The sequence below is a fragment of the Maylandia zebra genome, linkage group LG23, assembly GCF_041146795.1.
Source record: "Maylandia zebra isolate NMK-2024a linkage group LG23, Mzebra_GT3a, whole genome shotgun sequence".
NCBI classification, from domain to species: Eukaryota; Metazoa; Chordata; class Actinopteri; order Cichliformes; family Cichlidae; genus Maylandia; species Maylandia zebra.
The window spans coordinates 9,877,401-9,902,079 of record NC_135188.1 but is presented as its reverse complement, the minus strand read 5'-3'; the positions used below and the strand labels follow the sequence as shown (position 1 = coordinate 9,902,079).

General features: G+C 40.0%; 2 protein-coding genes across 4 annotated transcripts in view; both read right to left on the bottom strand.

The window, feature by feature from the left end:
* nhsa (Nance-Horan syndrome a (congenital cataracts and dental anomalies)) overlaps positions 1 to 480 on the bottom strand; it is a 66,255-nt gene extending 65,775 nt beyond the window's left edge. For all 3 annotated transcript variants that reach the window (XM_004557079.4, XM_004557078.4, XM_076880753.1), the window contains exon 1: positions 11 to 480. In XM_004557079.4, coding sequence (XP_004557136.2) covers positions 11 to 290 — 280 coding nt within the window. In that variant the 5' untranslated portion in view covers positions 291 to 480. The remainder of the gene's footprint in view (positions 1 to 10) is intronic.
* A 5,366-nt stretch (positions 481 to 5,846) lies between these two features.
* Positions 5,847 to 24,679, bottom strand: part of reps2 (RALBP1 associated Eps domain containing 2) — a 31,387-nt gene continuing 12,554 nt past the window's right edge. Inside the window, exons 4-19 of the mRNA XM_076880018.1 lie at positions 23,612 to 23,720; positions 23,103 to 23,209; positions 22,876 to 23,017; positions 22,692 to 22,755; positions 19,216 to 19,384; positions 19,075 to 19,128; positions 18,770 to 18,848; positions 18,081 to 18,149; positions 17,692 to 17,740; positions 17,468 to 17,604; positions 17,084 to 17,145; positions 16,882 to 16,971; positions 13,219 to 13,305; positions 12,996 to 13,129; positions 11,694 to 11,799; positions 5,847 to 7,185 (exon numbers count right to left, since the gene is read on the bottom strand). Coding sequence (XP_076736133.1) covers positions 7,117 to 7,185; positions 11,694 to 11,799; positions 12,996 to 13,129; positions 13,219 to 13,305; positions 16,882 to 16,971; positions 17,084 to 17,145; positions 17,468 to 17,604; positions 17,692 to 17,740; positions 18,081 to 18,149; positions 18,770 to 18,848; positions 19,075 to 19,128; positions 19,216 to 19,384; positions 22,692 to 22,755; positions 22,876 to 23,017; positions 23,103 to 23,209; positions 23,612 to 23,720 — 1,527 coding nt within the window. The 3' untranslated portion in view covers positions 5,847 to 7,116. The remainder of the gene's footprint in view (positions 7,186 to 11,693; positions 11,800 to 12,995; positions 13,130 to 13,218; positions 13,306 to 16,881; positions 16,972 to 17,083; positions 17,146 to 17,467; positions 17,605 to 17,691; positions 17,741 to 18,080; positions 18,150 to 18,769; positions 18,849 to 19,074; positions 19,129 to 19,215; positions 19,385 to 22,691; positions 22,756 to 22,875; positions 23,018 to 23,102; positions 23,210 to 23,611; positions 23,721 to 24,679) is intronic.

The window sequence follows — 24,679 nt, the reverse complement described above, 5'->3', positions numbered from 1 at the left end:
CGGTACTCACGCACTGCCTCCTGTTTGGGGTCCAGCTCGGAGCAGGTCTGTTGAAGTTGGCCGATCCTGCCCTGGAGCCCCCGGACCCGCTGGTTGGTGGTTGTGAGCTCGTTTTCCAGCTCCTGGAATATGGAGTAGGCATGTTTGGCCAGGTCCGACAGCTGCCGCAAGGTCCGAGATAGAGCCACATTACTGATGGAGACCAGATCCTCGAAAACCAGACCCTCCTCGTTTGGGACTTGATACCTGCACAGTAACTGGGGTTCCACTATTCTTTTGGCAAATGGCATATTGTTGTGGAGCGGGAAATAAATCCAAGAAAAGTCACCCAGGAGTGAGAAGAAAGTTGCTGTGCCCCCTCGGCCCCCGATCCAGTTTGACTGAACTCAGCTGCTGCTGCCGCTGGTGCCCCCCATCCTTTCATTTGTTAGAGAGGACTGTTGTGCTCCTCGCCGCTGCGCCGGGTCATCTGCTGCCCTAATGCTGGTGTGTTTTTCACTGTTACGAAGTATAAGAGGTGGTTTTTAAAAAGAAGCATGTGGGAAGTCCCGGAGTGGAGTTCCGGGGATGAGTGGATCCGGACTCCGCCTGCTTCAACCCTGTAAACACTCCACAGCAAACGCTTCAGATGCATTGGAGGCATAGCAGAACGAACACTACAGAATATTAAAAGAGCAATTAATTAAAAGGCCATATTTTTAAATTATTCTTATTATTCTTCTAAAGTTGTTCTTTTTTAGAAAAAGCATGGATGTTGGTTTTCTTTGCGTTTTGGGGATGCACAGTGAACAGGAACACTTAACTCCCTGCAGTCTGGTGGATTTCCTGCACCAGTTTATGCTATAGCATGAACCTCATGTCTTTGTTTACGTAAAGAAAAACACAGAAATCAGTGACTGGGTAACATTAACTGGACTGTAATGCAGTGAGGCTCTGGGGCATGATGCATTACTTTCAGGGAATGTTATTTGTATAGCCCAGTATCATCTGTAATGGTTCAAAGGTCCTCACAGGCATACAAAATATATTAAAAGCAGGGAAAAGACAAGCAAACAGGCAAACATATATGAAAAATACAAAGTATTACTGAGGAAAATGTGCATCTGCTTTGCATCTAAATCTGATAAAACCTGTGGTTAGTAAAATGTTTTTACAAAAGTGCCACTACTTGCTCAAATTAAATCCATACAGGTTATTTGCAGTTAAAAGTCCTTAACAGATGGCCCATAAGCTGTTAATAAGACAAAAGGAAAATGCAGTCAAATAAAAAAAGAGGAAGGAAAGAGAGAAAACTAAGTTAAGAAGGTTAACGAAGTGTCTTTAAATGTGTTTGGAAAAAACATCGCGCAAACAGTTGCTTGCTTTAAAGGAAGATATATGCTAAACTGGGAGACAAAGAAGGGATTTCATTATTGGGGTAATATATTAAAATGTCAAAGGTCTCACACATGTGCACCTCAGCAGCTACTGAGATTAACTGAAAACAAAAATGTTAGTTATCATTTTCTTAAGATTAGTTAAGAAACTTCTGAATTTCTTTCGAGAATTATTTTGAGACAAAGTCCTGATGTCTGACCTCCTCCTTGTTTTTCTTTCTGGCTTTAGGAACCTGCCTCCACCTGCAAAGCATCAGAGGAGAGAAGGACACACATAAAGGAGAGAAGGAGACACTTCGTGTCATTGTTTTTATTTTGATTTTAGTTTACCATACAATATTCAGCAGCGGTATCTACGGTTAGGGTTTAATAAAAGCTTTGGCAATATTCAAGTTATAAACACATCACATGTATTACGTGTCATAGAGAGGGTGTTTGCTAACTAGATGTTGGGGACATTCAGCGCATTCATGCCAACCATTATGTTTTTTAGCTTTTGAGTTCTTGAGACTGCATTTGAGCTCCAAAGTGGCTGATGTGCAGTCCTCTATGCCATTCAGCTACGTCTCTGACAAGGCAGATGTCTTGGACTGCAGCTTTCTCCTCGCTCTGCTCAGTTCTCCACCTGCTGCATGTCCTGGTTGATGTGGCCCTGCAGCCAGCAGCAGATCTCACCCAACAATTTGTACTGCTGCCAACTGCAGTCCAACACACTGGAGCTGGAATACAATACCAGCCTGATCAGCATGCAGGTAACGAAACAGAAGGTGGGATGGGCTGTGTATCCGAGTGCTAAAAATGATGCATTTGTTTCAATGTTTCACAAGAAGCTCAAACAACACAAACATATTAACACAAAGTAAGTCATGTTGTTTTTTTTTCTTTAGTTCTAGTCTTAAAGTAAATCCAGAGTATTAAAATCTCTTAAATCTAACTTAAGCTTCAGGAAGTCTGTTGAAAAAAAAGAAGACTTGATTTAGTTTATTTGCTATAGGGATATCCAGCACATTTCCTTCATTCACTCTTGCGCAGTAAAACAACAATAATTCAGCTTTCACGTTGTCATACCCCTGTGTAGGTTAATCTTCACTTTTAACTCTGTTTGCAGACCTGACAGCCTTAGCCGAGCTTCATTCACATTTGCTGAATGAGTGTTTAGTTAAATCCCACCAGCTGACGGGGCCAGAATCGACAGCTCCAAAGCCTTTCCTGTGGCCTAGCTAATGTCCACACCAGAAGTGCAACCTTTGCAAAGCCCAGCCGCGGACAAAGGCGGGACGAGAGAAGCTCCGTATGTCGTCATCTTTGAGTAATGGTGCTGGAACAAAAGGCCGAACTTGAACAGACAAAAGCTGGTAATCTTTGTTGTGAGAAGAGTCAGCTTTAACTTGAAGTGAGCAGGGGTGATATGGACACAGTTTACTTACCGTGAACTGAGAAAAACGTGCTCTCCACGTCCACAGATCACAACATTAAAAAGCGCTGACAGGTGGAGTGAGTTATAATATTTTTACAACCTTGGCGTATCTTTTGTGAAGATGTGTTGAACTTCAGCATATAAAAAAGGTGGTGCATACAGCAAGGCCCTGCTCTCTTCCTGATGCATGTTTGGAAATGAGACAGCTTTGAATATTAGATGCATTTCACAGGCACGCTTCCTGTTTTATTTTGGTGTCTTCTGTTGCTCTATTTTTCCCACCTCTGATTTCCTGATTGAATCCTCCTGCGTCTCGTTTCTTGTTTCTCAGTCAGACCTCTGTATACATCCAGTCCTATCTCCTCCTCAGCCTTTTGTTATTCTTTATGTTTTCTGTTCCTTTTTGATATTTTTAAAGTATCAGCCATCGGAGCTGTGGTATCTCACTTAGGTCCTCTGTCAAAGCACACTATCTATGTCTTGATATGCCTTTATTTGGCTTTTAGTGTCATTTTTATGTCATTCATTTATATGGAGATAAAAATGGAGGCCCGGTTAATTCTCTGTGTTGTGTCTGAGAACACAAAATATCAATCCATCTGTAAGAATCATTAATACTAATAAGCACGTGCAGAATAATCAGGCAGCTGCTGTTTAAGTGGGAGACGGTTATTATAAGAGCAGGCTTATACTTAGAGGCACATGGCTGACATACAGTTTCCTCATCACGCTCAGTTGTCATCCTGAAATGCAAACCAAACATTTTTAAATAGTATTTATAGTTGAGTGAGAATGACTCTGTTAAGCCAACTGACTTAATGAATGCACACAGTCCTCTCCCGTTGTATAAGATGAAATAAACCTATAGTGTGGATGGAGTGACTGTAAGTTGATGCAGCAGGTACCGACATGCAGGATTGTGCCAAATATTGGTTATGGCGCAGAGGAATTACGAGCGTCTTGTTGTCGTCTGGCATCCTGCGTCTGCTTCCCAGACTGAACTTATTTACTCAGGCTCATTCATTTTCTCAGATGCCTCAAAAACTTTCTGCCTTTTTTCCTTGGATTGAGTATCGGTTTCTCTTTTCTATTCCTTAAAAATGCCCTGGGAATTCAATCATGCAAAAGAATTCAGCGAGTATCCGTCTTTTCTTGGTCTCGGTGATAGGCTTAATTTAGTCTTGGAGAAAACTTCACATATTGGAAACAAGTCATAATCAACTACTTACAGGAGAAATTAGAGATGAAATGAGCGACTAAAGCTGGGATCAAACTTGCTTGAGGATTTGCACGTTCCAGAAAATGTGAGGTACTAAATGGGAAACAGCATGGCTGACACGTGACAAGTGCCAAAAACTGCAGTTCTTCTAACGGCCACTTGAGGCAGACTCTGAAGGCAAGCCATTCCCCACAGACTCTGATGTTAGCTGCTGTGAAAATTACACCCTAGTACAAAAATAGTTTGTTTCTCTATAGCTAAATCCTCTTCATAACAACAACATCGAGAGTTTTTCGATATCTTATCCATTTGAATTTTTTAGAGGCTTAAAATGAGGGAGGCGGAGCCACTTTGTCTGACACCTGGGACAGCTGTTAGCTGCAGCCAACAGCTGTCTGCTGGGTGTCTCCTCAGCAAATGCAGTCACTGAGCTGGAGCTGTTGAATGTTTTGCAGACTTAAAAAAAAAAAATCATACTACTCCAAAACCAGAATTTTTAAATATTCAAAGTGAAAGTAACTATATTTACTCAAATACTGTTTAGTAACACTTTGAGATACTTAGAGTATTTACAATCTCAAGTAAATAATATACTTTTTTTTGTATAACAAGTTGAGCAAGTACTTTATAGATTATGTTTAACATGCTAGCACATGATAATAAATAAATAATAATGGAAAACTATACAGTAGATAAGATTTTAGTTGACTTTATTTTTGATATTTATGTTTTCTAATACTTTATGCATTTACTTAACTAAAACTTTCAATTAAATTATTTTCCTTTTAGCAGCTTATTTATAACATTGTATTTACTAGTACTGAGTACCACCTCTCTAGCAATGTCATTTAGCTACTAAACATATGGCTAAATAGGCAGTCTATATTTCTAGCAAACTACCAAAATGTGACACTTCTTGATCATAAGAAGAACTTGATCATAATTCAAAATCATAACAAACAAAGAAAAATACCACATAAAGTATTATTAGTGGGCTCAGTAGTGTAGGTGAATATGTGAGATGAGAAGTTCTGAATGCCATGAACCAAATGCACTCCACTGGAGCCTCTTTCAAAGCTCCAGTGGAGTGCTTTGAAAGAGGACCAGCACACCAGGCCCAGGTGTTGGCTGTGATGCCTCCACTTAGTACCTACAAGAAAAGCTGCCACACAGACAGGAAGGTGGGACAGAGAGGGTCTGCAGATCACCAAAGTTACTCCAAATTACCCTCATGGGGGGATATGCATTTAGTACCTAATGTTATGTCAAATTTGCCAAGAACGTTAATCCCAAAGATCACGACTCCTCCTCCTCTGTGGATCACGAATATAAAGAATAGCCTTAGCTAATGAAACATTTTGTTTGGACCAACATGCCAATTAGCCAACAGACCAAATGAGTGAGCCAGCATTCTCATCAGCTCCTATAACACATTTGTAACTAATAAAAAACAGATGATGCATGATAATAATAACAATCAGAGGAGCTATTAGAGACGCGAGTGCAGCACATGACTGAGAAAGCGGCCCATCTGTGGGTGGTGTGTCTTTAATGAGAGCCAAGTGTGTCAGAGGATATTTTGGGATGGCAGCAGCAGAAGGTCTGGGAATACAGCCATCAGTAGTGATCTGGGTGACCCTCGGTTGTTGTGTCTGTGTCACAGAAAAGCTCGGCTGCTTTGTGACTGCCAGAAAGTTTCGACTGCTGCCCGTTTGATCTCTCCTGCCCTCATACCCAACATGTGATAACGGTTTCTCAGACATCTGTTTATACATCCAAATTTAGTGGAGCTGTTGAGGCATCTTTATACAGCAAACCAGTGGTAATAAAAGCATTTCAAGCAACAAAAATAGACTTTATTGATTAGTTCCATTGTTGTCTTAAGACCAGAGCTCAGTCGTGCACAGTTTCAGATTCATTTACATTCTCACATAAGTTTAACACAATCATGCAGTTTCAGGCTTGCCATCTCATTATCACAATCATGATCCAACAGTAGTGTGAAAAAAAGCAATAAACACATGACCATGCCTGCTTTTTCAGCCAGTCTTTAAATCTATCATGACTATTAGATGATTATTGTGCTTATTATTTCATTTTTTAGCCGTTAATACTGATTTGGGTTTTGCTTTTTTTTTAGCCTGTAATATTATAAAAGTTGTTATAACAGCAGATTGGCTGTTTAGAAAAAACTCTGAGTTTAAAATAATCTCGCCAATAGCAGATGTAGATTTTTACTAAGGAAAAGGCAATTTACGAAATCGCAATTATTATGAAGAATAACTGTTGACATTGTGAAATCTTTTTTTCATCAAGGCCAACTCTGCATGATAACAAACATAAAGATGTCAGGCAACACTTACATCAAACATGTAGCAACTTCACATGAAAATGCTCATATTACATACAAATCCAGTGTCGACATTCGTCACATGTGCTACGGATACAGTCCTCAAAACACACATTTTTTGTGGACGCTCAAAATGTTTTGTTAAATCAGATTCATTCCACATCCAATGTTTTATTTTTTGCCATCCTTTGAAATGTGCACTTTTATTTTTCCTTCCAGTGCAAACAGCGTAAGAACGAGAAATCAATCTGTAGCACCATCGCTTGTTTTATTGTGTGTGTGTGTGTGTGTGTGTGTGTATATAGATGAAATGTGGTGCGTAGAAAAACATGAAATCTGAGAAGATGGGCTGGACAGAAAATAAGATTTTTCATAATCATGGATAGATGTGCAAACACGTCCTGTAAACCATAAAAGATTTATGAGAGAACCTAACAGTGAATCACAACACAAATAAGTTAGAAAGTCATAAAGAAAACATTGTACATGTGCATATTATACAGTGATTAAAAACACACGGTTTAGTCCTGCAGAGCATCTTTAACAATAATGCAAACAAACACATGGACTCGAGCTGGAGCTGATAATTCAAGAAAAGTAACATCCCTGTCCGTTGAGTCAAAAATGCACTTTGCTTCCATCGTCAGACAACAACCACTTGTGTCTTGGCTTAAACATTTGTGTTTAATAGAGAAACCGATGCGCGCCCCTGTGACAGAACGGGAAGGTGACTCCGATCAGACTTCGGGCTCAGTCATGTCGAAGCCAGAGGCCGTAGGAGCTCCAGCTGGGACTCCAAGGTGACCCTCTCCTTATGAACCACCTGCAGCCAAGCAAAAGAAAACATGACCTCTGATCGCTGCAGTCTGAACAAGAGATGCACCTCAGGCGGTAATGACATTATTTGCTTTGTTTTCTGTGGTGACGACGGCCAAGAACAAGGTTGAAATCTGGCCAACGGCCCCAAAAGATCACAGTGTTAATTACTACAAAATATGAAAGTGCTGGAAAAAAACGAACAGCTTGCAAAGATTTGAGATACAAGATGACTTTTACAAATTGTAGAACGAAGCAGGAAATCTTAACTAAAATCAGGATTATTAATGTGCTCCCTGCGGGCAAACGGTAGAATGGTAGCTTCTGGCTTTCGATGCAGTTGATTGCAGTTTTAAACTGAGAAAAATGTGTTTTTCACCCTGAAAGCTTCATGTGGATATGAAGAAAAATATAATGGTGCAAAATTCCAGTGCACATCATATTTTGAGGGCCTGTGAATTAGAAATTATTCATGGTATGAGGTAAAATTTTGCAAGCCTTTATTAAATAGAAGAGAAAAAAAAAACTGAGGGCATGAATGGGAAATACAGGATCTTTGACTGAACCCCAGTTCACATTAAGAAACATCAGAGCAGTATTAAAGCAAACATTTTGTGTTAATATCCCAAAAACAGAAACATACAATAACAACCATTCTTTGAACCCAAAGATTTCAAATAATGATTAAAAGTTACACTTTGAAACACAAAACACTGCAGACAGACCGATTACTGACTTTTCCGTTCATCACGGGCACGGTGGAAAATAAAGGCTGTCGCGGCAGCCTGCTTTTATTACTGGATTATTGTGTCAAACTGCGCCCGCTAACAGCTTGTGTCAGACCTCTGTGCAGATTCTCCGGTGTGTTACTCCTATGAAAACTTTGGGCAGCTTAGTGTTTAAAATAAATCACTGATTATGGAATTATTTTCTTTGATGTATGCGTTTTTCCTGCGTGGCGCCCAATCACATGCCTTCTCCCAGACCTTTTGAACCCCTGCACAAAATATGGAACTGATTATGTGAGTGGAGAGTATGTACAGCATTAATATTTGGAATCTGACCTTGTCACTCCCAACATTAAAGCACAAAGCTCTACACAGCATGGAGGGGGAGAGACGATAATAACTTGCCCCCAGGGAGAGGGTATACTGCAATAAGAGTATAGCAGGAGAGTTAAGTTAACTGCCTGTTTGCTATGGTGTGTGTGTAACACGATTAATCCCCTCAAGTGGCCTCTAATATTCATTACACCCCCAATATGAAGGTGTTGGACAGAACGATAGAAACTCCCTGACTAATCTTAAGACTAAGGGTGTAGCTAAGGAAATATTACAGTTTGCCACCTCAAGTGGAAGAGACTGAGTGAATGTGGAATATTTACAGCATTAATATCTGGAATTTAGGCCCTGACCTTGTCGCTCCCTAAAAGAGAGCACAAAGCTCTGCACAGCAGGAGAAAGAGGAGTGAACACAATAAGTGCCCTCAGGGAGAGCGTACACTGCCATGTGAGTATAGCAGTAGACTCAAGACTCAACAATGTAAAAAGATTAATCCCCCGAAGTGGCCCCTAATGTTCATTACACCCCCAAAAATGTGAACTGAGCACAATAGGATTCTCCCACTCTCAGTGCTGTACTAGCTGTAGGCCCGAAAGCTTAAGATTTACCCTGAAGGTGGCAACAGAGGAAAGGTCACGAGGTCAGTTCTGATGTGAACGTGGAAAATAAACAGAGTTAATATTAGACACTTACTTTTTGGTGTCTCCCCACTCTGCACTAGAATAAAGGTCATAAGGTCACTGATATATCGAGTTGAATGCATTGCACTTATTAGACTGCTAGTGCATGAAAAGCTAATATTTTGGCTTGAGGTTGGTGCTCAAATGGAAAAGATTTCTGTATATGCAGAGCATGAGACCTACATTTAAACTGGAAATTCAGACTAATAGCATTGCTGGTGGATCATGTCTATCCAGGCTAAACTTGAATAGGCCTGCACCTGCCAACGTATCTTCACTGAACATCAACATTCTTAACCGTATCAGATGAAAACTTCATCGGAATTAACAGATTTGTTGGAATATTTATGCACTTCCTTCTCTGGGATAAATCAAAACCCCGGTTGGATTTTGTGTTTCATGCAAGTGCTGCTCAGTTGGACAAATTTCCAGAGTTAAGAAGCTGTTCCTCTAACTTTATTATGCTCACGTGCCTATTATCGTTTTGTTTTATGTCATTTAAAAACGAAAATGACTCATGTTTTTTATGTATATGTCCCACTATAGTATAAATTACAGTCTTGAAAAAGAACGTTTTCACATGACTCTCTGCATTTCTGTGAAAAACTAAATGCATGCCATGATTAGGCAGCTTGTAAAAACACCTTTATCAGGAATAACTTGACGTAATCTCTGTATGACTTTATCAGTGTCTTACATCACTGTGGAAGAATTTTGGCAAACTCATCTTTACAGCTTTGCTTCATTTCATTCAGGTTTGCAGGCACTTGTTTATGCACGACGTTTCAGGCAGGTTGAGGTCTGGGCCATTGCAACTGCATGATTCTTCTCTTTTTCAGCCATTCTGTTGCAGTTTTGCTGCAGTGCATGTGCTCAATGTTCTTTTACATGATCCAGTTTTAGCCAAACTTTAGCTGTGGGGGACACAGCCATTTATTTCTAGAATATTTTGGTATACAGAGGAATTCATGGTTGTCTCAATGACTGCAAAGTGCTCAGGTCCTGCGGCTGCAAAACAAACCCAAATCAGCACGCATCCCCCACCATGCTCGACAGGTGGTATGAGGTGTTTATGCTGATGTGCTGTCTTTGCTTTTCTCTAAACGTAGTGCTGTGTGTTATGGTCTGACATGTCCATTCTGTCCGTCTAAAGGACGTTGTTCATGAAGTTTTGTAGTTTGCTCAGATGCACCTTTGCAAACCTAAGCTGTGCTGCCATGTTTTGCAGTTTCTCTGAGAATTGCTTAGTCTGAGCTTGTGGTGAATTTACTCAGATGTCGACTGCGGCATTGTGGTAAAACACCCAAATTCTCCAGACCATCAAATTGTTAAAATGTCTGCGTTTACAGAGCTGTTCACACTTGATTAGTGATGATTATTTAATCAAGAGTATCTGATTAGCAGCACCTGGCTACTACTTACCCTCATGGAAAGATGTACTCAGTATTTCACAGGACTGCACAGAGTCCTGTAAAAATATATTTTATGTCCATATATATGCCTGGTGGTCATGGTTTCCAGTCATTTTTATACATAAGGACTTCAGTCATCTCTATCAACTGATAATGGTCTAATGGTTCTCACCTAATATTACAAAGTAAATGTAGGAAGATTTTCAATTAAAAGTTTCCTATGATATTTTATTTTCATCAGCCATGTTTCTCAGCAAGACTCATAACCAAATTTGCTGACTTTTCAAAAAAGTGTTTTTAATCAGTGATTCTGACAACATATTAATCCACCCTTCATTTATGGATATTTTTCTTTAAACTTTCTTGAACTGTCTTTGTAAAAAGTCAAGTCTTCCTTTCCATCCAGCCTTCCTTCTGTCCCCACACATGCACACACCCTGTTGTAGTTGGATGCCTGACCGGCCCAGGCTATATTTTGAAGAAGACAGTTGTGAATGCCAGTGGCTGTTTGGTATTTCAATAAGGCTCAGGTCTATATAAAGACACATATGCCTTTCTCTGCAGAATTCCACAGATACTTTGAGGACGTGGGAGAATTAGAACGAATAAATATCATTCCAGATGACCTTTCACAAAGGGAAAGGAAACATAAATCCTTGAAATCTGAGAACAAAATAGCCTCTTTGCATGATATTTTAAGATGTTACAAAGTAGGTCCTTTGTTGGTAGCATTCTTCTCCTTTATATTCCTTTTCCTCTGTTGTATTAAAGCTATAAAAGCCCTGCATGGTAGCGTGAAGGTTCCGCTCCTGGATCATTTATGAGGAGAATGACAGGCATGCAGCATGTGCTCCAAATGTGAGTGAGAGTGTGTTCCACGGGCAGATCACCAATGCAAACAGCCAAGTCTTTGCCATTAGTTCAGCTATGACTGATGGGCAAAGGAGGGCAGACAGTTGAGCTTGAGGCTTTTCACAGAGTTGGATCGGTAGGAGCGTTTTGCTGTCAGCAGCAAAAGAGCAGAACTCAACTTCTGACACACGTTTGAGGGGATTTTGAAACCGAGTTAACTTGAACACTACCACGCTCTTGTGGTTGCAGCTGAAATGCAATGTTTAGTACTTCTGTTGTTTAATTGAACTGTCAGAGTTAAAGGTACACTGTAGTTCTGTGTGTCAAGCGGGCACCCTTTATATGTGTTTTCTAAGCACTGCAGGGCTGGTTTTCCCATTTCCCAGAGTCTTGAAGGAGGTGGAGGGCAGGGAATGTGAGAAAGTTGTAAATGGGCACACACCGCTACAGCAAAACCCAAGTGGTATATACAAAGTGTCATGAGCTCAAAAAATACCACATGAACTAACCTTAAGTTGCTGCTGGAGTTCGCTATTAAGGCGTGTCAGCACAGCATTGGTTTCCCTGTTCTTACGGATAGCCTGCTGGATCTCCCTCTTCTGTCTGGGCAGCAGTCTGAAAGAATTTCATACAGTTTTTATTTGCTATTAAATAGAATTTTAAGGTGAATAAAACAGCATGGCATGGCTATAACAATCTCCAGTTCTTCCAGCTTATCAGAGGTTTGAACTTTGCACGTCAGAAGAATAAGACCAGTTGCAGGGGTCGCTGCAACTAGGAGGCCTCCGCTGTTATTGATGATCACCGTGTATCGCACTGACAGTTTCAATGAGCAGTCTGGTCAATAAGGAGACAGAAGCACACATGGTAGAGTCATTATAGTGAGTTAGAGTGTGCCTTAATGTCTGGTGAATTCCCCTCTTTGGGTGGGTTTTGTGGGTTTTACGATCACTTAAGAGCATGTAGGTACTTTTAAGAAGCTCTTTGACCTGCATTAACTCATTTTTCTGGCCACTTGAGGTAGAGCAACAAGCTGTAAACATTGGTATATTTTACTCATAAAGTTTACAAGAACTTTGCATGCAGTGACCTTTAAAGCTTGAAACAAAAACTGCATTTTCTCCAATTTGAGGCTCCAAAAGTTAGTCACCTGACAGTCAAGTTGTGTGTTACAATGCTCAGAAATGAACATGTTTAGAGTCTGACAGAAAAAGGGTTTTTTGTTTCTATTGTTTTTATAATTTACCTGTTTTGCTTCTGGTAGGACTTAAAGTTATTAGCTGCTGCTTTGACACCTTTCAGACCTTTGCTAGGCCTCACTTGATCTAATTTGAGCCACTGAACTGGATCTCTCCACTATGTGTTTGTTGTGCGAGTGTCTTCTGAAGGTTTTTTTTAATGGTTTAACGAATAAAGGTTAAAACCTGTTGGTCATTAAATGCAAAGCTGGTTTACGGCATTTCCATGTTGGCTTCACATTTTAAGACCTAGAAGCATCAACGGTCACTGCTGGCTTAAAATAAATGATTAAGTTGAGGCTTCAAAATACAGAATCCAAAATTAATGAGTGACAGTAGCCAAGTCCATCTTTGACATGCAGGCTGTAGGCTAACACATTTAAGAAAACCTCACAGTATTCTGTCAGTTTATCACTGCAACCAGCGATTTATGTAGTTATTCTCTTATATAAAGCAATGACTACACCAAATTTAACACAGGTTAGTGTTCCTGGCTACATTTTAACCACTGCTAAAAGTGGTGGCTATTTTTAGCCAAAGTGATCAGTGTCACAAGTTAAATGTTTGACTAACTTTTGAGGAGTTTTAGCAGGAGGAGGAAATGGCACCGCTGGCGGAGGTACAGTCTCCAGGTTTTGGCTCTCTGGGAGATATTTCCTGCGAACTGGCTTCTGTGGAGGTTGATTGTGAGAGGCGGCAGTCATGTCCTGAAACCATAACAGATGAAAAGATAGAATTATTGTAAGAAAGACACTGACTGTTACACAAGAGGAGTGGCTCAGTGAGCAGTCCTGACCTGTTGTGAAGGATTCGTCATGTCCTCAGTGCTGAGCCCAAATCTGGAGTGTGGCCCCTGATCTTCAGGTTTCACACTGCTCTCCTCCTAAAGGCAATAAACCAAAAAACTTGGCTTGGACGTTTGTCATGTAAGATAGATGATAAAAGATCTATTCCTCCACGGAGAAAAGAGTGTTGATGCCATGATGAGGTGAATTAAATTGAGAGAGGAGCTATAAAGAGGCAGAAAGAAATGTGCTGGCCCTGACCGTGTATAAATCAGCACCTTCCCTGCAGGGACTGCGATGTAGGGCTCTCCAGACACGGCCTGCTCAGGGGCAGCCATGATGGATTACTTTGCTTTTATTGCATCACCTTGCTGCCTTATTCCTTTGTTTTAAGATGTTTAATGTGTCACCACATGGTTTTTAGGGCGAAAGTGTGAGGACAGGCCCTAGTTTTGTGAAAGTTGAAGGCATTTCTTACAGCCTTTCCCATCTGTTAATGTTGGATTTAGTGAATTTGATCCGCTAATTTGTCCGGGCTGCAGTCTTCACTGTGGCGGCAGTGGGCTTTCGTGATGCTTAAAGCAGGCTCCTGTTGTAAATTGTACCCAAGAAACCTAAAAATGCATTTTGCTCAGAAACACCAACTGACTTTCAAATAAATGGCCCTGAGATTCACTGCTCCATTGGACGCGAAACACAGCCACAGCATGGAAACATACAGACGCTGTAGTAGTTGCTACAGCGGCAAAAAAACCACAGCAGAACCATAAGCAGAGTGTGTGGTCAAATCAGCTGCAAAGGCTGGTATTAAAGAAGTGCCATCACTGTCAGTTTCTAGAGCGTGCATTTTTAAAACTTTCCTCATTCAACTGGAATATTTAAGAGCAATGAGACAAAGGAAGCTTATTCAAACAAGAGGAAACAAAACACAAACTGGACACAACAAATGAATCAAAAACAGACAACTTTAACCTTGTCCAACTTTCTGTCTGAATGTATCAATGCATGCAATGGATCAACTGGACTCTCTCCACTCCTGGAAGAGACCAGTGGACCTTGGTAAGCACCAGGGGCGTAATTTCCAGGGGGTTAGGGGGGTTATGACCCCCTTAATAATCAGACCCAACCAATATACCACCCCACCCCCCAATGTTCAGCACAAAGTTGCACTGATGGTAAGCACGGATAATAACTGAGCTAACAGATACGTTAATATGTTCTACTGTGGCAATAACATAGACTGTACCTAAAAGATGGACATGATTACAGTGATGCCACCCACTGGTTTGTTAACTACAAATCTCTCACTCGCAAACTTTGTGGCTCAGTCACAAAGCAGGCCCACCCTAAAAATAAACCCCGATTTGGTCTCTCATTTGCTCTGACCACAAATTTCACGTTGCGTTAAATACAACTTAAATCTAACAATTGAGACGTAAAACGTGACATCAAAGCTTTTACTGACCTCACAGATCAAGTTTACCATTAGGGTCATTTCTCCCAGGCTTTCAGAAAATAACTAAATAACAATATCAGTACTTCAACAAGCTTCATTCCTCCCTCTAGTTTTCTCTTAAATGCAGTGCATGATGCTTCAATAGTGACCACCTGTTTTTCACCACATGTAGGGCTACTTTGACTTCAGCGCATCAGGTATAGTAATACTCACTACAGAATATAGCCTGTAATACAGTAAGTAATGAGTGATTTCAGACATAGCCATGTACTTAAACTGCTCCCATGAGTTCCCCACAAAAGCAGGTGTCAAAATATTCACACTTAACTCAAGATTGACATGTTTTATGTAAAAGGAAGTTATTTTTAAGGACGCTTATACTTCACTGATTTACAATGCCTCTCTGAGGAGCTTGGGCTGGTGTGGATTTCTATTTGCCTTACTAAGTGAGAAATGTACATCTTATAGCTACCTTTGGGATGATCTAGTGCAGCTGGTTTTAATTAAGTAAAACACCATGTGGGGAGACAGAGAGATGGCCGTGCTCTATCGTGATGGGGAGGAGAAGAAAGAGTAATGGATCCAAGGTCAGAGTGAGAGTAATGAAAGGGCACCTTAAAGATAAGTGATGACAGAGACAGAAGTTAGAACTGAGTGATTTACAGCAGTGGTCTCCAACTGTTTTTGCGCCACGGACTAGTCTATGTCTGACGATTTTCACTGACCGGCCTTTGATGTATTTATCCGCAACACCTTAAAGTAAAAGCAGTACCGGTACAAAAAAAAGAAGATTTATTCATAAGACCCAGGAAAACCGAGTTAACAATAAAAACAACTTAAAAAATAACAATAAAAACCAATAAAAACCATAAATTTTACATTCGAGCCTCAACTCTCACGGCCCTGTACCAAACAACTCACGGACCGGCCCGGGGGTTGGGGACCGCTGATTTACAGCATTCAAAAACTAGAAAAAACCCCACATCCACACCAAAACGTAGGCAGATGCTGGGCCAATAACAAATCTAATCTATGCACATTTTTAGCACGCCACAAAAACTGACACTTCAAGCACATCTTGTCTAATGAAGAGTATGATTTAGAACACACAACACCTGATGCGAGGGGCAGTACTGAAGCAGGAGCTGCTTTGCCTTTTGACCTTAAAACTACATATGATTTTTGTAATGAAAGCCAGAGGTTTGGACGCCATAAAGCCAGAAAAAGCTGCCAAAATCGCTTCACTCCCACAAGAAAAACAAATACTGAACATAGCTGCGCAAATACAATAACCTTTGAGAAAGGAATGGGGATTTTTTTTCCACCTGCAGTTCCAGGAAATACAGTACTTTTCCATGTGCACACAGCGTTGATTATGGCTGTGGGGTGTGCGGCTCATTTAAACAAACACACACATTGATAAAAGTACCAAATGCACCACAGTAATTAGCGTTTGTGTTACTTATCATACGGCAGTAGTGAAGTTTATAAAGCGATTCATTAGAAAGCAACCACAAAATCAGCTCAGTTTTACAAGCAGCATATGTGCTGAAGGACACGGAGGATTCTGAAGTGAGGATACTTCCTAATATGGTGCTTACCCATGATTTTTAGATTAGGCTTCCTACTGAAGGAAGAGGAAATGTCTAAGTTGTCAGACTATGGAGAAGTACAAAAATGACACAAAGAGAAAAAGGAAGTGCTCTTCCTGAGATGATGCAGGAGTATTTCAAAATAAAATAAATGATGAGCAGAACCATCAGTTTAATTTATTACAAACCTTTCAGCATTTTCACAGGTCCTTAAAGCCAACTATCATTAAAAACATACTGAAAGGAACGACTCGTGTATTGCGTTCAATTCAGTCTGAATGTAACTCGCTTTAAGAAACTGAGTAGCACCACTGGAAACTCTTTGAGTAGTACCGCCTTCTCAGGAAGGATTTTTAACAAATACACAATTTAGGCTTTAAAAAGCCATCTAATTTGCATGGACTTTCATGTACACTTCTGTCAACCTTTTCATTTATTTGTGTCTCGTAATAGAAACTCATACTTTTCCCAAGCACGTCTTTGATGACACTTTTATATATCTGCGATGGAAAGTTGTGAAGTGGAAAATGCTGACGTTTCTTTTTGTAACTGCAATTTGTGTTGCTGTTTGCTACATTTGCAAATTCCCACTGAAACAAAGGCAGACGTTCAGGTTTAATGCTCACCTCTTCTCTGAAGTGACTGAAGTCAGCAAAGTTTGGCTGCTGCACTTTGCTCTGGACAGTTTTCTCCGAAGCGCCGATAAAATGAGAAACCTGACAGGAAAGAAGATTTCTGTCACTTTTAATCTGAGAAAAAATGATGTTGTTGTATTGCTTTGCTCAGCATGCAGTACTACCATCAAAATCTTAATCAAACAGGAATTACCTGCGAAGCTGTCGGTCTAGGAGGGAGGGCTGGAGGAGGCAGCAACCATCCACTTTTTACTCCTGGAATCCCAAGTGAAAAGCTTACATTGCAATGATGTCATACCCCTGCTTTGCTCTCGGGATACAGATTTCCCTCCTTAAACTCAAATATACCATGCACATTTATAACCACAAACTGAATGGCTCTCTTGTGAGTCTCTCACCTTTCAGACTGAATACTGAAAACCACGCATCTCCATTTCTGCTTTTGTTCCCCGTAAAAGGAGAACTGCCATAAACGACGCATATTAACTCAGTTGCAAAACGCACTGCTGCTCCCAGCTGTTTGTGCTTCTCACCTTCCGTATTGCAGAGATAATATGATGGGAGGAGCAGGTCATACCTGGAGCGCCCTGCTGGAAGAGCTTATTGAGGTCCAGCGATGAGGCCCTGGAGTGGGTCTTCTGGGGTCGAGGGGGAGGGGTGGGTGGCTCCTCGGCCTTCTTCATAGCGTCTTCGATTGAAGTGCTGGAGTAGGACCTGGAGGTCACACGGATGAGAAAATGTAATAATGGTTAATGAGCAGCTCAAGTTGAATCATTTTAGTTGGAGTGGGTTCATTGTCACCTTGGTCTAGTTTTTGTCTTCATCTGTGGATCCAGATCTTGAGGCGGTTCTGTAAGAAAGATGAATACTAATAAGTGTGCTCATTTTCAATCAATCATCTGTAGGCAGATAATAACCACTAGGGTTACTTTTTATTTTTATCTTTCACCAAAAATATATCTTACATCTAGCCAGGAGAGAGTCGTGCGCTTAGAAAACGCAACCAAATCACAACAAACAAGCATTTTCACCGAAGCAGACAAAAGAGGAAAGATCCCCAACTCAGAGAAAGTACTGAGGTATTTGTGGCACCCCACCAACCCGAGCTCATCTGAAACTTGTAGCACATGATGTACTTTTACACAGGAACAGAGAAATCTCCCCCATGCTAAGGGAAGGGTTAGTTTCACCTGGCCGCTCAGGAAAAGCACTGAGCTGAAGAGTTACTTTGTCTTGAGATGTCGCGAGCATTTTCACATCTGTAGACACAGTAAAAAAGAAAGATCAGAAATGACGATGCAACAAAAAAAGTGTTTTTTTCCCCCCCGTATTTAAAAACTCTGATAAGCAATAAAGACCTTTTGCCTTAACTCTGCTTAGACTAATAATGTCTTCATACACACTCGGCCCCCAAGGGCCCACTCTGAAACACCCATCCATCAAGAGCATATCAGAGCAGCATTTACTCACTACTTAAGAAATTATGGTTCACTGAATAGATTTGCTTTATTTCAGTATCGCATAAACTGAGATCTTTTTTTGGACTAAGAAATAACATATGTTAGCATTCTCTCTCTGCTTTGTTTACTCTTAGAGGATGAGTGGGATAACAGACATGTATTGTCCTTTTGTTTGTTAGTGTAAGGAAATTACCATACTTACTGTATGGTGGATTTATTTCTGTGCAAATGGCTTGGAGAGAAGAAGTACTGAAAGAGCACCATGGGACTTTTTGAGAACCATTATCCCAGTTACTATAGTGTTATACCTTTGGGAGAGTACCTAGTTCAAAGTGAATCTGTTTTACATGTGATTTTAATAAGCATAACTTTTTTACATTTGTTACTCAAAAAAACAAAACTAATTGCTTTATAATTACCTTGTTTACTAGATTCTTCTTTCAAGTCTTGTTTCGTTGAGGTTAAGCTTGGCTGGAGTCTCTGCATAATGCTCGGATCCTAAAAAAACATGGCGCGAAGAAAATCAGGACGTGCAAAGACTGAAATAGTTTAAAGTGTGCATTTCAGGAAGTAAAAGATGCTCTAAGCTCAACCTGTTGCCTGGTATGCAATGTACTTGAACCTGGTTGTTCTGTCTCGTGTTCAGCTTGCTAGTGCCCCCTACAGGGAACAGGATGAAACTACAAATAAACATTTTAAACAAACCACTGACGATTTGTTTTACCATCTGATTCGGCCTCCGTCCAGGATCCTCAAAGACAATTAAAGGCCCTGTACTCTGTTGAGAAAGCATGGTATAAAGAGCCCAAGTCTGAATAAATTCATAGCCCAAATAATTAATTTTTGCTACTTGTGTCCGTCGTACTTCATGAGTGTCCGGTATGTCCTCTTCGTGCTGCATGAACCCCGGCCGCAGGCTGGGAGGCAGCGTCTCTGGGAGAGGGTAACCATTCTTTCGGGCCACAATCAAGTGGAACGCTGTGCAAAACTCAGAAAACGTGAGAGCCCCATCTCTATCCACATCACTCAGCTCCCTTTAAAAGAAATGACACACAAAGAATATATGCAAAACCTGAGAATGGAGCTGTGAAACAATAATAACACATAAAGCTGCATGAAACTATTCTGTTAACACTTTGTATTTAAGTTTCGTGGAAAGCACCTGGTAATCTGTTCAAAATTCTTGGAAAATATAGCTTTCTTTGAAACTGAATCTTTATTTAAAATCAGATAAAGATTAATTTAGTAGCAGGCATGCAGCGCACGGACCACAAAGACTACTTAAACCAGTAATATGTTAGAATCAGTTGAGCAGAAGTATATAAATTACAGTCTCCAGTTTCATAAATTTGTGACATATTACCAAGTTCTTTCCAGGAAACTATTATAATTACAGGGACATTAATCTGAAATTATACACCAGTAAAATGAAGTGTTGCCACAATGTTTACTTGGCCTTTTAAACATGATACTGCATTAGCGGTTAGCAGGCATTCTGTATAGATTTTGTCTTATTCAAAATTTATTACAAGTGAAAGCTAAGCCATGACATACTGTATAATAACATAAACTGTGAAGATATAAGCAAATACTCTTCTGTCAACATTACAGAAAGAGTTTGACGCTGACGCCAACCTCTGCTGGCAGGCAGTTAGCAAAGCTATTGAGTTATTCTGATAGCCTGCTTCTAGCATTATAAGCTAAAGCTAAGCTAACTTGCTGCTACCGTCATATTTTTCTTTCTTAATGTTAATATTCAATTCAATTCAAGGTTCTTTATTTGTCACATGCATAGTTATACAAGTATAACACACAGTGAAATGTAGCCTGACACGCTCCTCGACATGTGCAAAATGGGGGGGGGGGGTAGAGGAAGAACATTATATATATATATATACACACTATGGCACGATACCACTTTTTTATGTCCGATACCGATTCCGATATCATAAATTTGGATATCTGCCGATACCGATATGAATCCGATATAGTGTTTTTTAATCAACAAAACTGTTTTTTTTTTAAATATCTTGCTGCATTTTGTATAAGTTCATACTCAAGTTTAAAACAACAACTACACTAAAGCTATTCTGTTATACCTGTATGCAAAAAAAAAAAAATTTCATAGTTCAGCAATACTGATCAATCTAATAAACTTAAACCTACTCAATCCTCCCTATTCTGGTATTTTAAAGAGTACTTAGCGTAAATATTAAGCAACCTAACTAATAGGGTTCCAACGCCCAGCAACAAAAATAAAAAAATAAAAAAATAGGGAACCACCCCTCACGCTCCACCTCATGATGCTTAATCGACGTAATCAACCTTAATTTGATGCAGTGTGAAAAAAAAAATGCACAGAAATCAATTATTTTTCAAGAAATATTAAATAGATTCAACATCTTTCTTCAACAAAATTGCAGACTGCACAGATGGTACCTTCCCAAAGGAAAAAGTACTATAGCTTACTAGGGTATATATATTAGACTTAATAGTCACTATATACAGTAATTGACTTCTATTCCTTTTACATCAAATTAAAACTTTGGGTGTAAGATTTGGATAATTATTTATTAAAAGCGAGACATTTTAAATGAGAATAAGAAAGAAAAGTGTGTCTTTGTGCCCCCTTTTCCCTGTTAATGCCCTATCGGCCCCCCTGGCTAAACTTTGCTAGATCCGCCCCTGCACAGTTACCAGCGTCAGCTACGTAGAAAAAGATCCTCGAGTAGAAAGTAATAATAAATAAATTCTAACAACAGCTGATCAAGCTTAAACGTGCTGCTGTTGTTCAGCCGCTGGTTTCCTCTTTCTGGTGCAAAGTGGGCCAAAAACAAACCAGAGAGACGTACTCGCGACAGAAAAGCCGATCAGCTGATCATTAAGCAGTTTCATGATTGAAGTAGCAGCAGGAGAGGCAGTCGCTCCATATATCGTTTGTTAAGCTTAACGCAGGAATGCTTTACAAACATTCAGAGATGGACTTACACACTTGCTTTACTTCTCTCGGGGATAACTTTGTCGGAGATGAAATGCCGGGTTGCTAGCGAAGCTCCAAATGCTATCCAGACCACCGACAGGTCCCGCATGCCACAGCCGCTCTATCACGTGATGCATACTGCTCCGACGTGCTAACGTTCTGAGGTGAGTTACGGCGTGTTGCAAGTTTTGTGAGGTGCTTTCGTGATATTCAATGGATCGGATTACATTTTTTATTTTTCTCCGATATCCGATCCAGTAATTTAGGTCAGTATCGGACCGATACCGATACGTAATACCGGATCGGTCCATCTCTAATACACACACACACATTGGGTGAATGTGCAGTAGTAGCAGCAAGCAGATGAATTCTGTACATTAATATGAATAGACATCTGACTATTTTACAGGATAGACAATATAAACATATTTAAAATTAAAGGTAAATTGTTACTGAGTTAACTAACGAAAGCATAACAGTAACACAGCAAAAAAAGGAATCCCCAAATGTCCAACTTTTAAAAACAGGGAGTAATAGCCTCATGTCTTTATGTTCAAGGTTTTCTTACTCAGTCACAGACTAGTTACGTAAATAAGCTAATTTGACATTTATGTTTGCTGATCTCTGTTTCATCCCAGCAGCCAAGATAAGGTAACCTAGCGTGTTGACTAGAAATACTGTAGACTGTATATACACTTGTATTCATTTATTATTATTAAATTGACATAAACTACGATACCATGAGTAAATATTTTAGTGCCAATAATAATATAATAATAAAATGCCAATTTAACCACCAACTGCTGTTATATGGCATTTTATGTTAATGTTTATCTGCTTACAGCTTCATTCTTCCCATCTAGCAGTGAGTAGAATTACATGAAAGTAAATAATCATAGTTCCAAGGATATAAGACTAATTTTGAGACTGCCTAAACTCAGCATTACTCAATTTACCGAGCCATTAAGAAGACTACTGTCTTCACCAGTGGGTTATAGTTTGATGTCCATAAGCTGGAGCTTCATTTTTTTATAAATCTAACTGTGCCAAAAAAAAGAAAAACAATAATTTTTTAAAAAAGTTGTAATTTCAAATAAGAGGAAATTAAACCAGTTTTCCAGTTCAAACTAATGTAATCTCATCTTCCCCCTTTATTTCATTAAATAAAGAGTTAAAGAATGTTCCTGAGGCGAAACCTTTTCCCTTTGAGGAGGAGAAGTGTAGCACTGGTCTGCACTTTAAAAACAAAGGCCTCTGTCTGCCTCAGAGGGCATGCTGAGGCTCTTGGCTGAAAAACACCAAACTGACCCCAGAGCAGAACAAGGACACAGACAACACCATCATAAGTCAGCAGCACTTACCAAATGTGGGACAGCTCTGGAATTGGGAGCTTGGATTTTGTGAAGAAATTTTTTGCTACAGCTCCTTGAAATAACAAAGTGCAAAAAACAGTGAAATACTTTTATAGCAAGATGTTTTGTTTTTTTTTTGTTTTTTTTTAATCTTTAGATGAATGCATTTGAGGTGCAGGTGGGCTGTCCATACCCAGGATGAGAGCCCCCAGGTCAGGCTGCAGGCTCTTGAATTGATTAGTGTAATACTCCAGCTGTTCCTCTGTGATCCTCCAGGGGTCATCCTCAGTATAATCTGAAACAGCCTGCTGCTCGAGCCTTTCTACTGAGGAAGCCTGAGCACATACAGAAAATCAAAGTGGCATAATACAGACTTAATAAAACATATTTGTAAATCTTTAAAGAGAAAAACATCAGTACCTGAGCCATAGCTGGATGCTCCACAGTGGGTTTGGTCCCGTATTTGCTTGGTGAGGAGTGCTGCTCCAGCTGAACGATCGGCCGCGAGGAATGTTTGCTTTCGTAGGCTGAAGGATAGAAGAGAAAAACACAGCTTTGACGGAGGAGAAACTTGAGACTGACATGCAATGATTTCCTGCTGATTACACTCCTGAAAAATGTGATCTGAGAGAATGAAAGATTTACAGATCAAAAGGAACCGTGAGAAGAAAGAAACCGAAAGTTTCGAGGAATGAACAGGTGTCAGAAACTCAGGAAAACCTCATCGTTTTCATTTCTCAGTCCGAATTATTTGTTAATTACAAATGTACAAGCAAGCTCCAAACATGCTAAATCAGACAGTTTATGGCACGTGAAGACTCTGGAGAACTCTACAACTGCACAGATGGTGGTAGAACTTAACTTAAAAGGGAAAAAAGGGTTTTTAAAATTCTGATTTCCAGCTTTAATAGGAGTGAAAATGATCTCACCGATTTGCGGGTCAACTCCATTTCTCTGCTTGGCGTATGGGTAACTGCGATATGTCAATGGCGAGCGAGGTGGTGAGCTACACGGGGATCGTGGTGGCGACCAAGGTTCCTTTAAATACAGGGACAGTATAAATGAGGGGTGGGTAATCGATTTTCCAAAGAGCCCACATGAGAAACAGATACTGTTGCAGACAGGACAAACAAGTAACCTGAACTTAGTTGTGATCAATATTAATTTTATCTCTCTCAAACCGTGGAGGAAGTATTTGTTATTTCACACAAACAAACCAGCATGTAGCACGTGAACATTTCTCTAGGTGACAGGCATCTTTTTGGGGCAGACGGGCTCCACCTCAACGCCTGGGGACGCCGTTTGCTGTCCGCCAATTTGGCATTTGGCGTACAGCACTCCCGCACATCGCCACTGTCTGCCACTGACTGATGTTCCCCTGGTCCCAGCTCCTATATTTGTTCCACTTTTAACAGTAATACACAAAACTCTGGACTAGGACCTTTCTCTCCCACAGTCAACACAATACCCGTCATAATCACAAACAGAGAGCAACAGAATTATCATAAATCCAGTAACTCCAAAAACATTAATAACCTCCGGCCTCTTCAAAAATATCAACATCCATTCAACTCTATTGTCAATAATCCACCAGTCTCAATCAGTATGGCACTTTTAAATGTACGCTCTCTGTCGAAAAAGTCTTTTATTATTAATGATTTAATTTTAGATAATAAACTTGACTGTTTATTTTTAACTGAAACATGGCTGGGTTCGGATGCACCAGTTGTTCTCACTGAGGCCTCCCCACCAAATTTTAATTTCTCTTTTTCTATTAGAAGTGGTAAGAGAGGTGGTGGGACTGCATCTTTAGCCAACAACACACTCACCACCAAACAAATTTTATTTGATCATTTTACCACTGTTGAATTCCATGCTATTGTTTTCAGCAGCCCTCCAGTTTTATCTGTCACAATTTATAGACCACCTAAAGACAGCGCTGCTTTTATCAAGGAATTCTCAGAATTTTTAACAAACATACATTCAAAATATAATAT